The sequence below is a fragment of the Phaseolus vulgaris genome, chromosome 11, assembly GCF_051622355.1.
Source record: "Phaseolus vulgaris cultivar YP4 chromosome 11, ASM5162235v1, whole genome shotgun sequence".
Taxonomy (NCBI): Eukaryota; Viridiplantae; Streptophyta; class Magnoliopsida; order Fabales; family Fabaceae; genus Phaseolus; species Phaseolus vulgaris.
The window spans coordinates 12,701,432-12,717,707 of record NC_143508.1 but is presented as its reverse complement, the minus strand read 5'-3'; the positions used below and the strand labels follow the sequence as shown (position 1 = coordinate 12,717,707).

At 34.8% G+C, this 16,276-nt stretch overlaps 1 protein-coding gene across 1 annotated transcript; it reads right to left on the bottom strand.

The window, feature by feature from the left end:
- Positions 1–5,126: 5,126 nt before the first annotated feature.
- LOC150023072 (uncharacterized) lies at positions 5,127–9,912 on the bottom strand. The gene is made up of 5 exons (XM_090297699.1): positions 8,645–9,912; positions 7,984–8,177; positions 7,746–7,871; positions 6,454–6,966; positions 5,127–6,356 (listed from the first exon to the last, which is right to left on the bottom strand). The coding sequence occupies exons 1-5, from the start codon at positions 9,885–9,887 to the stop codon at positions 5,127–5,129; spliced, it is 3,306 nt and encodes a 1,101-aa protein (XP_090153825.1). The 5' UTR covers positions 9,888–9,912.
- Positions 9,913–16,276: the final 6,364 nt, after the last annotated feature.

The following is a 16,276-nucleotide window of genomic DNA, read 5'->3' as shown; positions in this document are numbered from 1 at the left end:
CATGGGTGAGATTGGGCTCGCTTGAGCAAGATCCTCTGGGAGCTTCTGACTTGGGTGAGTGTTGGAGTATTTTAGCTTTCCCTTTTTATCTTTTGCCCTTTCATCTTCATTCTTCCCTAGAATCCTGAAATAACACAAATTTGGGAATAAATCGTTCTTATTCAAATTATAATAACAAAATATGTAAAAAGGTTTAAATTCATAAATTAGGAGTTATATTATAGTTATTTTATCAATTAATATTTATAAGTACCTGTATTTTAATATGAAATATTATTGCAATAAGACACTTATAAGGAAGCTTTAGCACGATGAACTTGAAAGATGAGGTATATTATTTTTTGGTTTTCAATGGTTATTTTTATTCTCTGTTTACTGTCAGTCATTTTTCTATATTTTTCATATGAAATTTGACAATACCTTTGGCCATGTAGATCTTGGCTTTGCTATTGAATTTGAAATGAAACTTGGTCTGCAATGGTATTTGGCGGACCATAAAGGTAACACCCATGTTATCACCTATAATATGGATTTATTGAACTCAAAATATCACGCAAGGGTGGTCCAAATTCATAAAATCTATGATTTTAAAGGCAACCACCATATTTTATTCCGGTACGTTGACATCTGTTGCTATCACATAATTGTTTTCAAGGGAGACTCACGCCATTGTTAGTGGCAAAATTTTATTACCGCCTTCAGAGATGTGCACTTATTTATCCATGCTCCATTAGTTCACCAAAATTGATCACTAAAATGCAAAAATTGGTTGCTAAAATGATTTGCGATAAAAAAAAGGTAGTAGCAAAAATCATAGTCGCAAACCACTTTTTCATTGATCGCAATTTTGTAACTAAAATCTTTTTGCTATTTTGGTCGAAGAGGATTTGGCCACCTAAATTAAAATTAAATAATATTATTATTAATATTATTAAAAAATAATCACAATAATGAAAATAAAAATAAAAATAAATAATTATAATCATAATAATGAGATAATTATAATTATAATAATAAAATAATTATAATTCAATAGATAAATCAGTGCTAATTTGTAGCGATATATTTGTATTTAGCGACTAATTTGATATTAGTTGCTAAATCAATGTAAATTAGTGACGAAAATCAAATTCGCTCATTAATGTGATGTCATATATTTGTATTTAGCGACTAATTGATATTCAGTTTCTAAATCAATGTAAATTAGTCACGAAAATCAAATTTGATTGCTAATTTGTAGTCATGTATTTGTAATTAGCGACCAGTTGGATTTTGGTTGCTAAATTAGTGTAAATTAGAGAGAAAAACCAAATTCAGTCGCTGATTTGTAGGTATTTAATGACTATAATAAAATCAGTCGCTAATTGGTAAACATATATTTGTATTAAGCGACTAGTTTGATTTTTGGTATTTAAATGAGTGCAAATTAATGACGAAAATTAAATCAATCACTAATTGGATTGGTTTAGTGATCAAAACTAAACTTGTAGCTATTTCGGTCACAATTTGTGACCAATTAATTTCAGTCCCTAAAATCGATCTCTAATGATTTTTTTTAGTGACTTCTTAGACACTCTAACCCATTATCAATATCAAGCAAAATCTGGTGAAATTTATGTAATTTTTTTTGTACAATATAGTTTGTGTTTACTTTTATTTTATATACTATTTTTAATTATGTTAATATAATTTTCTGACTCGTTGCTACGCATTATTTCTATAGGATTTGTCTTCTACCTTTATTATTTATATTTGTAAAGGCTGATTCAAATATTTCATCCTTAATGAACATGGAAAAGATGTCAGGTGCAACATTCTTATAGGACAACCACCAAAGAAATCTATCAAAATTTAAACTAGGTGGAAGGATTTTTGTGATTTCAACATATTTGAAGAAGACAACTACCTTTTGTTTCAGGCACAAATAGAAAATTCAAATAAAAATATAAGAGTAATTGTTTTTAGTAAAGTATTTATGTTTTACATTTTCTTTTTCTTACAACCTAGTCTGAATCTAGATTTCTCTTTGATTAAAATTAGAACAATATTATGATTTTTTTATTTTTTTATTTGTTATATGCATTATATTTTTCTTTTCTGTTATTAGTATTATGCATTATAACGATGATAACCATATTTATTCCATTACGGTGCTTTGTAATAATAGTTGTGGTTTTGAAAAATAAATTATAAGAAGTATATTATATTTTTCAAATAAATTTCATCCGTTGTGCTTGAATATATATTTATATATATATATATATATATATATATATATATATATTGGAAAATCAAATAATTTTTCCATTAAAACAACACAACTAGTGAAATGAACCAATTCAGAACAAATGAACCGGACATAACACTATCAGAGCTACTCGACAAATAATATTGAATACTATACTACAACAGAAAAGAAAGCAGCATAACACCAATAAATAGAGCGGAATAATAAAAGAGATAAAGAGAAAAAAAAACACACCCGAAACTTATTAACGGAGTTCATCCAGTTTAGCCTAATCTCCGAGCACAGGTGAAACAACCCGCTTTTATTAATGTGGGAGAAAATATTACAAATTAGGGTATATTGCAATGAAGGATGAGAGGTTAATTTATAACCCTCAAACCTCCTCCCCAAACAATGAACTCACCGATGTGGGATTTGGGATTAAGCCAAAAAAGTCAACAAATCTCCACCTTGGCTTAATTTCAAGTCTCTCCTAATACAAATGTTCTCAAACATAACAAAACCAATCTTTGCGGTGCTTCAAATTTGCGCCTACGGGCGCCAACTTCAAATGTGCAAGATATTAACCAAGTCTAAACAGTGTTCAAGCTTGGCCCTTGTAACGACCTTGGTGAGCATATCTGCAGGATTCTCCGTAGTGTTGAATCTTTTGGAGAATAATCTCCTCTTCTTCGAGAATCTCATGCTCAAAGTGATAGCGAACATCAATGTGCTTCGTCCGTGCATGAAAGACTTGATTCTTTGCTAAATGAATAACACTCTGACTGTCAGAATATACCTCAAGTTGTTTCTGACCAACTCCTAAGTCTTTAAGAAAGCCATGAAGCCAAATTGCTTCCTTTAAAGCCTCTAATCGCCATATACTTTGCCTCTGTCGTAGTCAAAGCCACCGTAGACTACAAGGTAGACTTCCAACTAACTGGCGCTTTTGCTAAAGTGAACAAATAGCCAATTGTAGATCGTCGCTTATCCAAATCACCTGCATAATCAGAATCACAATATCCAACTATGCATTGGCTAAGTGATTCATCTTGCTCAATGCCAATCCAACATCTACAGTATTTTGGAGGTACCGTAGAATCCATTTCCCAGCTTGCCAATGACCCTTTCCCGGATCATGCATGTACCTTCTAACAATACTAACAACCTGTGAAATATCTGGTCTTATACACAGCATTGCAAACATCAAGCTTCCAATTGCATTTGCAGATGGGACTTTCGCCATGTATTCTCGTTCTTCATTAGTCGTCGGAGATAAACGACTACTCAATTTCAAATGAGGAGCAAGTGGAGTACTTACAAGTTTTGTATCTTCATGCATACCAAAACGTTGTAGTACCTTTGGAAAATACTACTTATGTGATAGCCAAAGTTTCCCCCTCTCTCTGTCCATGTTTATCTCCATGCCAAGAATCTTCTTGGCTTCCCCAACACTACAAGAAAATAACAATTTAGTCACCGAAATCAGCGACCGAAAATAAGTGGTCGCAATTTGTGACCGAAATAGTCATCGAATATCCTCAGTGTCAAATCTGCGACCGAAATAACGACCGAATGAATTGTTAATGATGTTAGTTAGTTTTGTGACCGAATTAGCGACCGAACATGAGAGTGACAAAATCATCGGTCGCTAAAGTGGTGGCTATTTTGAATAAATTGAAAAAAAAATATTTGTGACCAAATATGTATTTTTTAGTCACCAATTTTCTTTCGGTCGCTAAATATAATTGCTTATTTTCTGCCACCGAATTAGCGACCGAATATGTATATTTTTTAGCCACCGATTTTCTTTTGGTCGCTAAATATAATTGCTTATTTTCTGCCACCGAATTAGCCACCAAATATGTTTATTTTTTAGCTACCGATTTTCTTTTGGTCGCTAAATGTAATTGTTTCTTTTTGCCACAGAATTAGCCACCAAATATATTTTTAGTCACCAATTTTATTTTTGTCACTAAATGTAATTGTTTATTTTTGACACCAAATCAGCCACCAAATACGTTTATTTTTTAGACACCGATTTTCTTTTTATCACTAAATGTAATTGTTTATTTTACTACTACTACTAATAATAATAATAATAATAGTAATAATAAGAATAATAATAATAATGCATAGAATATAATGATAGCTATTTTTGTATGAAAAAAATGTATTTTACAAGATCTTCTACAATGAATCTAACCATTGGTTATATTTTATTTAATTAATATTAATAGAAAGATATCTATTTTGGAAATCGGATAGAATGGTTATCCATGGCTAATGCTCTTGGTATGTTGTGTTTGCAACAGAGAGAGGGGCATCGTGGTCATAATGTAACTAAGCTTCATGTTTCCAGAAAGGCAACTTCTCAGTTCCTCTCCTACGTTTCTGTCTCACACACTCAAACCATATTCCAAACCCCAATTTATGTCTTCATTTTCCTTCTCGTCCCCAAAATCTCTGTGCACATTCTTCTTCTTTGGCGATTCCATGACCGCCGGTGCTATGGTGACGATCGTTGGTTCGGCGGCGACTCTGCACCTCTTATTCAGGCAGAGGAAGAAGGCCGAAGAGGAATGGTTGAGAGCTCGGACCTTGAGGGTAATGAATTCATGGAAAAAGAATGAGCTGTGAAGAAAAGAAGATGGATCAGAAAAGAATGTGGAAGCGGTGAGTGTGCTTTCTTCTGGAAGCGGTGAGTTTGCTTTCTTCTGGAAGAGGTGAGAAGAAAAGAAAACAAGATAGAGATAAAACTTGAAGTTCTAATTTTTATTACGTGTAAAGTGTACATATAGGAAAAGAAAAGGAAAGCTAAAAATATACAAACCCAATAATTGGGCCAGAAACAAAAAACCAGCCCAAAGGCCTACAAAGAGAAATCCAAAATCCTCCCTCAAGCTGGAGTGTGAATAGAAGAAACTCCAAGCTTGGAAATAAATCTGTTAAAAGCTTCTTTCTCTAGAGCCTTGGTAAACAAATCTGCCGGTTGCTCAGAAGTTCTAATGGGCAGAAGATGGAAGAGACCTTGTTGCAATCTTTCACGAACCACGTGACAGTCAATATCTATATGTTTCGTTCGTTCATGAAAGTTTTTATTGTGTGCAATATGTCTTGCTGACTGGTTATCACAATATAGACTAGCAGTACTTGTAGTGGGAATTTCAAGATCTTCTAACAGATAGGAAATCCATTGTACTTCACATGATGTAGAAGCAAGAGCTCGATACTCTGCCTCTGAAGATGATTTGGAAACAGTGCCCTGTTTCTTAGTTTTCCAAGAGATCAAAGATTCTCCCAGAAATATGCAGAATCCAGTTGTTGAACGTCTAGTCACGGAGCATGTAGCCCAGTCTGAATCACTGAAAGCCTTCAAATGTAGAGTAGAAGACTTGGGATAAAAAATACCTTGAGCAGGAGATGTTTTGATGTATCGAAGAACACGTTGCATGGCTTGATGATGATACATAGATGGCTTCTGAACATATTGACTGAGGAACTGCACAACAAAGCATATATCTGGTCGTGTGTTAACAAGATATAGCAAGCATCCAATGGTCCTTCTATAGGTAGTGATATCTTGTATTTCATCTTCTTGGTTGAAGAGCTTATCATTTTGTTTTTGCATGGGTGTCGCAATTGGTTTAGCTCCAAGCATGCCGGTATCTTTCAAAATGTCGAGAGCATATTTCCTCTGACAAATGTGTATTCCTTCCCGTGAACGAGCAATCTCTAGTCCCATAAAATATTTCAACTTTCCTAGGTCTTTAATACGAAAGGTTGCATTCAAAGATTCTTTTACAGTGCTAATGTCATTAATGTTGTTTCCAGCTAAAACAATATCATTAACATAAACAAGAAGGGCAATGAAAGATTTTTCAGTTTTTCTAATAAACAAAGAATGGTCAGCTGTAGATTGAGTAAAACCAATGGTGAACAAATGTGAAGTTAGTTTCTCATACCATTGTCGACTTGCCTGTTTTAGACCATACAACGATTTATCCAAACGACACACCTGATCAACTTTCTCTGTGTTGACTCCAGGTGGTACCTCCATATAGACTTCTTCATTTAAATCTCTGTGTAGAAAAGCATTATCTACATCAAGTTGTTCCAAGAACCAGTCCTTGATAGCAGCCAATGCAAGGATGACACGTATGGTAGTCAGTTTGGCAACAGGTGAATAGGTGTCAAGAAAGTCGATACCCTCACGTTGTGTATACCCTTTTTGCAACCAGTCGGGCTTTGTATCTCTCTATGCTTCCATCAGCTTTTCGTTTGACTTTATATACCCACTTACACCCAATGGGTTTCTTTCTTGCAGGAAGATCAACAATACTCCATGTGTGGTTTCTTTCTAGTGCCTTGATTTCATCATCCATGGCTTTTTTCCATTTATGTGATTTCACAGCTTCCTCATATGTCCTCGGTTCATTTTGCAAAGAGAGAGAGAGAGTATAATTGAGTTGAGCCTCTGACAATCTTTTATAGGACAAACCTGAGTTTAGAGGATATCTAACCTTTTTTTGTGAAGATGCTGTGAGTTGGTGATGATAGTTTTCCAAGTATGGAGGCATCCTACGAGTTCTTGTGGATCTTCGGAGGTCAAGATCAACAACTTCAAGATATTCAGCAATTTCTGTGATAGTTTCAACATTGAGAGCAACTTCGTTGTTCCTCACATAGTCATTGTCAAGCATGTGATTAAAGTAGCTTTGATCACTCTCAATGTTGTTCTACAAGTCATTATCAAGAATTTTGCAGAAAATATGCTTATGAAAAACAACATTTCTAGAAACAAATATTTCTCTAGTGTTAGTGTCAATAACCACATAACCCTTGGTTCCATTTTTGAAACCCAAAAATATGCATTTCTTAGCTTTAGGATCCAATTTATTTATATTATTTTCAATAGTAGATGAAAAACATAGGCAGCCAAAGATGCGTAAATTCTGGAAATTAGGCACAGTTTTATATAACATCTCATATGGACTTTTATTTTGAATAACAGGGGAAGGTAATCTGTTAATAAGATACACAGAATGAGAAATAGCATAATTCCAAAAGACCTTTGGTATTTTTGATTGGAATATAAGGCTTCTTGTTACATTTAGGATATGTTGATGTTTCTCTCAACCACAGAGTTTTGTTGTGGAGTTTCTATGCATGTGGTTTGATGTATGATGCCATGTTTATCATAGAACTATTTCCAGTGAAATTCTTGCCCATTATCAGATCTTATAACTTTAATATTTCTACTAAATTGATTTTGAACAAAAGCAACAAAACTTATTAACAGATTTCTGGTTTCAGATTTATTTTTCATAAGATGTATCCAAATGAATTTTGTAAATTCATCCACCACAGTAAGAAAATACTTGTGACCATGTATAGATTGAACACTAAAGGGACCCCAAATGTCAACATGAATGATATCAAAAGGTTCTTTACAGATACTATTGCTTAAAGGAAAAGGAAGTCTATGCTATTTAGCCAAATGACAAGGGATACAAACATTGTTTTTATCAAAATGTATATCATCATATTTCTTACTCAAACATTCAAGAACTTTGCTTGACGGATGCCCAAGTCTGCAGTGCCACACGTCAATGTTGTTAATGTGTTTAAACAGGTTCTCAGTCTGCATGGACTCACTAGCGCAAAAATGCTAATCAAATGCAACTATTTTACATTTACAAATGCGGCTATAGAGCCGCATTTAATCAGCACGCAATTGTAAATCAGAGAAATACAAATGCGGCTATAGAGCTGCATTTGTAAATGCGATTTACGAATGCAGTTATTTGAAATAGCCGCATTTGTATATTCTTTTGAATGAGCTGGGGTTTTAGGGGCACGTTGTTGGTGAAGAGTGGAAGGGGAGAAGAGGAAACACGACAGCGACGGCGAGAGCGAAATGCGACAGCGGCGGAAGCAATGAATACACCTTCAAAATGCAGAGCGAAACCCATTAAAAACGAAAGCAATATGGAAAGCGAAAGCCATTGGAGTTCAATGCAGTTGTTAGGGGCAATGGAAACAAGAGAATGAGGGGCAATGCAGTTACGTACCTTCGAAAATGCAGAACTTCGCAACCAGAGAAAACGAAGAACAAATATGAGCGCAAACAGAGAATGAACGAAACTGTTGAGCGCATAAAATTTTTAGGGTAAAAACTATTTCCAAATGCGGCTAAACGTAAAAACCGCATTTGTAAATCAAGCTTTTTGATTTACAAATGCGGCTATTTGAATAACCACATTTGTAAATCAAAATAATTTCAAAATTGCCACCGCATTTTTTACGAATGCGTTTAAGCGCTAAACCGCATTAAATAAGGAGCACTCTTTTCTTATTTTTGTACTAGTGACAGAACAAAATTTTCCTTTGCTGCACATTGAATTTGGTACAAACCATTATGAATCCTAGCTTGTCCAATCATCCTAGATGTACTCATTTCCTGTATATCACATGTATCACGAGAGAAAGTGAGTTTATAGTTTAAAGAAGATGCAAGACTATGTATAGAAAGAATGTTCAGAGTAAATTCTGGTATATACAAGACATTGTGTATCATGAATTCTCTTGACAAAAGAACAGTTCCTGCACGTCTTGCTATAACATGAGTATTATTGGGTAATCGTATTCTTATTGGCTTTATCTCATGATGACTTAGGAAAAGAGTAAGATCACATGAAACATGGTCTGTGGCACCAGTGTCCAAGATCCAAAAATGTGTACATACTTTACCTTTCTCAAAAGATTGAACAGAGGATTCATTACCTTTCTCAGAAGTTTGAACAGAGGGATCCACATTTCCATTTGATTTTTCTTTGTCGTTGGAGAATTGCAATATGTCAACTATTTTCCGCAATTGTTCAGTGCTCAACGAATTCACTATTTGATCATTAGTATACTTATCTTGAGGTGATTTCTTTTCAACAATTTCTTCCACCCTTTCTACTGCGTTGGCTGCATAATTGTTCCTCTGTTGTTTCATCCACGGTGGATATCCATGTTTGGAATAACATTCATCTACTGTATGATTCATTTTATTGTAGTATGAACATTGCTTACCATAGTTTTTACCTCTTCCTCTTCCATAATTCTTCCATCCAGTATTACCACCATTTCGATAATTGGGCTTTTGTGTTTGTTGGCTTGCGTTATTGATAAGAACCTTTGTTTCTGAAATCGGTGTTTCATGGAACTGTTTCTCTTGCCTTTCTTGCTGTAAAATCAAAGAGAAAACACGATTTATGTTAGGAAGAGGTTCAAGAAGAAGAATCTGCGTTTTTACGTTGTTATACGCTTCACCAAGATCCTTTAGAAAACACATGACTATTTCTGATTCTCTCCATTCAAGAATGACTGTTGAAAGTTTGCAAGAACATTTCTTGCTACAAGTGCAAACAGGTATAGGCCGCAGAGAATCCAATTCTTCCCACAAGATTTTGGATTCAGTGTAGTATTCCATGATGCTTCTTTCCCCCTGTTTGATTGAATTCACTTCCTGTAGGAGATCGGATATGCGAAAATGGTTACTCTTGGAGAATCTTTCTCTCAATTCTTCCCATAAATCTTTGGCATTGTCTATGTAAACGGTGCTTCGAGCAATTTGGGCATTTAAGGTTCGTGTAATCCAAGATATGACCATGACATTGCAGCGCTCCCACGCTTCGTGCAACCCATCATTTTGTGCTGGTTCAGGTAGGTCTTCGTTCACAAACTTTAATTTGTTCTTGGAGAGGAGAGCTCTCTTCATGGCCCTGTTCCAAGTGTGATAATTGTCACAGTCAAGTTGCGTTGTGATGAGCATCGTTCCTGGGTTTTCTCCTGGATGCAAGTAGTACGCACTTGATGGGTTCTGAGACAAATCCATTTGATGAACAGAAACAGAGAACAAGATGCAGAGGAAAAAAAAATTAAGAAGGAAGAAAGTAAATCAGAGTGCGAAGAAGCAGAGTGGGACAAGCTCGCTCTGATACCATAATGAATTCATGGAAAAAGAATGAGCTGTGAAGAAAAGAAGATGGATCAGAAAAGAATGTGGAAGCGGTGAGTGCGCTTTCTTCTGGAAGCGGTGAGTGCGCTTTCTTCTGGAAGCGGTGAGTTTGCTTTCTTCTGGAAGAGGTGAGAAGAAAGGAAAACAAGATAGAGATAAAACTTGAAGTTCTAATTTTTATTACGTGTAAAGTGTACATATAGGAAAAGAAAAGGAAAGCTAAAAATATACAAACCCAATAATTGGGCCAGAAACAAAAAACCAGCCCAAAGGCCTACAAAGAGAAATCCAAAAGAGGGCGAAACCAGCTCAGGTGTCGTCGAATCTGTTCGAATCGATCGTGACGCCGTGGGAGATGCCGAGGTTCACTTACTCCGAGATTATTGGGAAATGGCCAATCGCTGACTTGATCTTCGGTATCAATTCCTTCATGCGCAAACATGTGAGCATATATTTATTCACACTCACTAGCCTTATTCATAGATTATTGGACTATAATAATAAATAAATCCATTGTTTTAATTAATATTCTTATAATTGGGTTTATTTGGGCCTTAACTATTATTATTGTTAATTTTGTGTTTTTAGAGTAAATTATCCGGAGGAAGCATCTACCTTTGTGAATGGGCCAAATATGCAAAAGTCCAAGTTGCTTCTTGAACCAAAACAGGAAACAAATTCTGAGGAGAAGAAAGAGAAAATAAAATCTACAATATCTCAGAAACAGAATTGGAAGCAAATCTTCTGCAAAATACAAGAATTCTGGAAAGATGGAAACTTGGAAACGGTTAACAAAATATAAACTACAATATTCTCTCAAGATCCTTGGAGCAGAAAAGCCTATAAAAGGACACAAGCATCAAGGAGAAAAGAGAGAGTTTCATAGGGTTTTCTTAGTTTATTTTCTTCTTAGTAATTCTTTTGTTTTGCCTCCGCATGGAAGGCTAAACCTTTTTGGTTGATTCTTTTGTAATTCCCCATTGAGTTCTGAGGTTTTCTTCAATAAAAGTTTCGATTTTTAATTCTCTATAGCAGTTGTTTTTATTGTCTAATCTCCTGAAAAATTGGTTTTTGTGAGAGGTTGTACTTGAACGCATGATTGAGAGTCTTCCTTATCTTAAAATTTGGTTTCTTAGTTAGTTCGCATTGTTCTAATTAATTTCTTGGGCGCATGACTCAAGGGAGAGGAGGTAAGCATTCCCATGGAGTATACGCATGGAACAAAGTGGGTATTGATTAAACTAGTAGACACATGCTTTACTGGTGAGTTTCAGTTGAATCAAATCGGCGCATGTTCAATCTGGTTTAGCTCTGTTGGAGGATTGAGAAAAGATTAATATTTAGAGAACCTGTGAAGAATTCAATGGTGGAAGAACTAGGGATCAACCGCTTTTTATTTTCTATTTTAATCTCTTTTATATTTTTTGCACAACTATCTCAAACCCCCTTTTTATCTTTATTGTTATTGCTAACTTTTATTGCCTGCAGATAGATTTTAAACCCTGATCAATTGATTTTACTATTGGATTCGTTGGGAGACGACTTGGGGACATTTGTCCACAATTATACTATCATCTCTCTAGTGTTAGACAAGTCTACGCTAGAATCATATTAATTTGACAGCAAAACGACAGCTATCAGCAAACATGTCGACTCAATTTCTTTGGTATCAATTCCTTCTGTTTCTGATACAAACACAACTCATTGCAGTTTATGTTTGTCATCAATTCTACTATTAGTTAGGATGGATATTAGGAGTGGAGTGAGTGCAGGAGTAAGTTGTATGGGAGTGGAAACAGTGAGTGTATATTGTTGTTTGGGGGCATAGCACTAAACTTATCTTAGATGTATGAAAAATGAGGTACAAGGGAGCAGAGTAAAACAAAACTGTTTATAACCTTGTAGCTATAAGAAGTTTTAGGGTGCCATTGTAGCTATCTATTTATAACCTTAAACAAGCAATTTAGTCTACTAAATTATAAATCCAAAATTGAAATTAGAAAATTAAAGTTTAATTACAAATTGAGCTAAAAAGTAATATAAATATTAATTTGAATGGCCTTATCTACTTATTTTGTCATTTGCTTGATACAACTGACCTATTTCAGTAACCTTATATATGGTAACTTGTACATCTATTTATAACTCGTATTTGATTGTGAGTTCACAATTTCATATGGTCTTGAAACTACTGCCAAAGTTTTACATCTTCTAGCAAATTCAAAAAGGTACTCTAAAGTCAATAATATTTACCACATGAACTTCTCATGATTCCTTGTCTAAATGTTAAAGTTGTAGGTCCAAATGGCATCCCTATTGAAAGTTTGGAAGCGTATTAGAGAGCAAGGTTTCATTTGGCTCACTAAATTTTAATTTCTCAATGAAATTTTGCGATCTAAGAAAATGTGAGATGAGTGAAGTACACTCTGGTTCCTATATTTAATGACAAAGGAAAGGTTTAAAATCGTACTAACTGCATATGCTGTCTAGGCACGAAATTAATGGGTTACACTATGAAATTATGGGAAAATGTGATTGAGCTTAGAATAAGAGACAAAATAAGGATTGCAAATAATCAATTTGGTTTTATGCTATGGATTACAACAGAAGGCATTTACCTATGAGATTAATTAAAAGTTTCCAAAGTAAAGAAAGAGACTCACATATTGTTTTAAAATTTATTGACTTGGAAAAACTTGTGATCAGGTACAAAGAGAAGTGTTGTGGAAGATTTTGGTGAAGAAAGGTGTTCGCTTGGCTTATAGCTATACAAGTCTTGTATGAAAAGATAAATTATAAGTGTGAGAACCCCAAGAGGTGGGACTAATTAGGACTTTACTGTAGGGATAAAATTATGTCAAGGCTTAGCCTCAGCCCTACTTGTTTAATCTAGTTTTGGATATTCTTATCAAGGACTTGGAACGAAAATTAATCCAAACGATTCTTCTCTTCGTATGTATGGTTGTTAGTTAGTGATTTTTTTTCTCTTGTGTGATTGTTAGTTAGTGATTTTTTTTTATTCGTATGCATGGTTGTTAATTAGTGATTGTTTGATTCAAGTTGGTGCTAGTTATGTGTATATTTGGAATCTTTGAATACATGTGATGGTGTTTTCTAGTTATGTTTTATGCTAACTTTATTATGTTGAGTGCATTATTGATGATAACCGTAATACTATAGATAATCATTAAAAAAGATACTACCTCCTATCCTATTTATATTTCTAAGACTTTTTTTAGAAAAAAAATGTTTGCATTTCTATAAAAGATTATTTTGTAATTGAATGGAGTATTGATTATTATTTTTAAAATATCTTTAGTTGAATATTTGAAATAAATTATACAATATTTCTTTTAATCATGTATATATAAATAACTTTAAATTAATAATGCAGACTGATAAATTTATTGTTTTTTATTAATTTAATTAATTTTAACGAATGTGATTTAGTTAAAAAAAATCTTAGAATTGGAGGAAGTAATTTGATAAGCAATTAATTAAAAAAAATATATTGAGCCACCGAAATTAATTTTGTTGCTATAGGGGTTTTTATTTAGTCACCGAATCAGTCACCACAAGTTTTTTTTAATTAATTATTTTAATCCATTAGCGATCGAAAATGGTGGTTGCTATCACCTTTTATTTCAGCCACCGATTTTTTTATAAAAATTTGGTTGCTAATTTGGTCCCTGAATTTTGGTGACCAAATTTTCTTCCACCGATTTAGTCACCGGTTTTTTATAAATATTTGGTCGCTAATTTGGTTCCTGAATTTTGATGACCAAATTTTCTGCCACCGATTTAGCCACCGGTTTTTTTTATAAAAATTTGGTCGCTAATTTGGTTCCTGAATTCTGACGACCAAATTTTCTGTGACCAATTTAGCCACCAATATTTTGGTCGCAAATTTGCGACCAATTTATAATTCGGTCGCTAAATGTTTTGAGACTAGGATTTTCGCTTCCATCTCTATTTAGTGACTATTTCGGTCGCAAATATGTTTAGCGACCGATTATAGTACTTTTAGCGACCGAATTTGGTGGTTGCTAAAAGGGATTTTTTTGTAGTGCAAAATCCTTCATATCAAACTCTTTACTCAACTGAGCCTTTAACCTGTCAATCTCAACTTGGCTCTTTGTTGCAATCAACATATCATCAACATATAAGAGTAAGTAATTGTAGGAACCATCTTGAAGTTTGTGCAAATACACAGCGATCGTATTTGCTTCTCTTGTACTTCTGACCCTTCATGAACTTATCAAATCGTTTGTACAACTGTCTCGCAGATTGTTTCAGTCTGTACAACGACTTGCTAAGTTTACAAACTCAATCTTCTTTACCAGAAACCTTGTATTCTTCTGGTTGAGTCATATAGATTTCCTCCTTCAAATCACCATGTAGGAATGCGGTCTTTACATTGAGTTGAGCTAGCTCCAAATTCAACTATGCTACCAAGGCTAAAAAAATTCAAATGGAGGAATGTTTAAAAATAGGAGAAAATACCTCATTATAATCAATTCCCTCCCTCTGAGCAAAGCCTATAGCAACCAATCTTTCCTTGTAGCGAACATCTTCTTTATTAGGAAATCATTCTTTCTTTGCAAATACCCATTTTCACCCAATTGTCTTCTTATCTGTTGGTAATTATGCCAACTTCCACGTCTTGTTCTTCTTCAAAGATTGCATCTCCTCTTCCATCGCACTTGCCCAATTACCACTCTCTGAACTCAAAATGGCTTTTGGGTAAGTGGATGGAATGTCATCAACAACTACAAGTGCATAGGCAACCATATCCATGAAATGAGCAGACTTCTGAATATCTCGTCTTTGTCTTCTAACTGCAATTGGCATCGATTGTTGTTGAGGTTCTTGGGTAGGAACCTTTTCCTTATCTGACTCTTCTTCTACCATAGGAGAGTCACTAGTGGTGTTTCATGATGGGATCACCATTGTCTGCTCAAAATCCACCTGTTGCGGAGTACTATTAGCTCCTTCTGGATTTACCTTCTTTAACATGGCAGATTCATCAAAGGTAACATCCCTTTTGATAATCATCTTCTTTGCCTCTAGACACCACAAACGGTATCCCTTCACTCCAGAACTAAAGCCCAGGAAAAGAGCCTTCTTTGCCCGTGGATCCAACTTTGATTCAATCACATGATAATATGCAATAGAACCAAAAACATGCAAAGAATCATAATCAGTTGCAGGTTTTCCAGACCATACCTCTAACGGGGTTTTGCCATTTATAGCAGATGATGGCAAACGATTGACGAGATGTTGAGCGTATCTCACAACCTCAACCCAAAACTTTCTGCCTAACTCAACATTAGACAACATACAACGAACTTTCTCCACAAGTGTGTTGTTCATATGTTCCGACACCCTATTCTGCTATGGTGTTTTTCTGACAGTGAAGTGTCGAACTATGCACAATCTTGACATACCTTCAGGAACGAATCACTCTTGTATTCTCCTCCATTATCTGTTCGGAGAACCTTGATCTTCCTTCCTATCTGATTTTCAACTTGAGCTTTCCACTTAAGGAAAATTCTAAGCACATCATCTTTGTTCTTCATAGTAAACACTCAAACTCTCCTAGAAAAATCATCAACAAAAGTGACAAAATAATGTCTACCTCCGATTGACGGAGTCTTGATAGGTCCCCACACATCTGAATGCACATAATCCACGATACCCTTGGTATTGTGAATTGCAGTGCCAAACTTCACTATTCGTTGTTTCCCCAGAACACAATGCTCACAAAATTCAAGTTTGCAAGCCTTCGTATCTTTCAACAATCCCTGTTTGGCAAGAATTTGCAAGGATTTCTCTCTAGCATGTCCCAACCTCATATGTCACAGCTTTGTTGCCTCGACATCCTTCTTAGTGCTAGAAGTTGTTGTCACTACTCTCCCCACCAATGTACTACCTTGGTAGTAATACAAATTGTTTTTCCTCACGCCTTTCAACATTACCAGTGCTCCTGATGTTGCTTTAAGAATTTCATCTCGCATCGTCACAACTAGGCCTTTAGATTC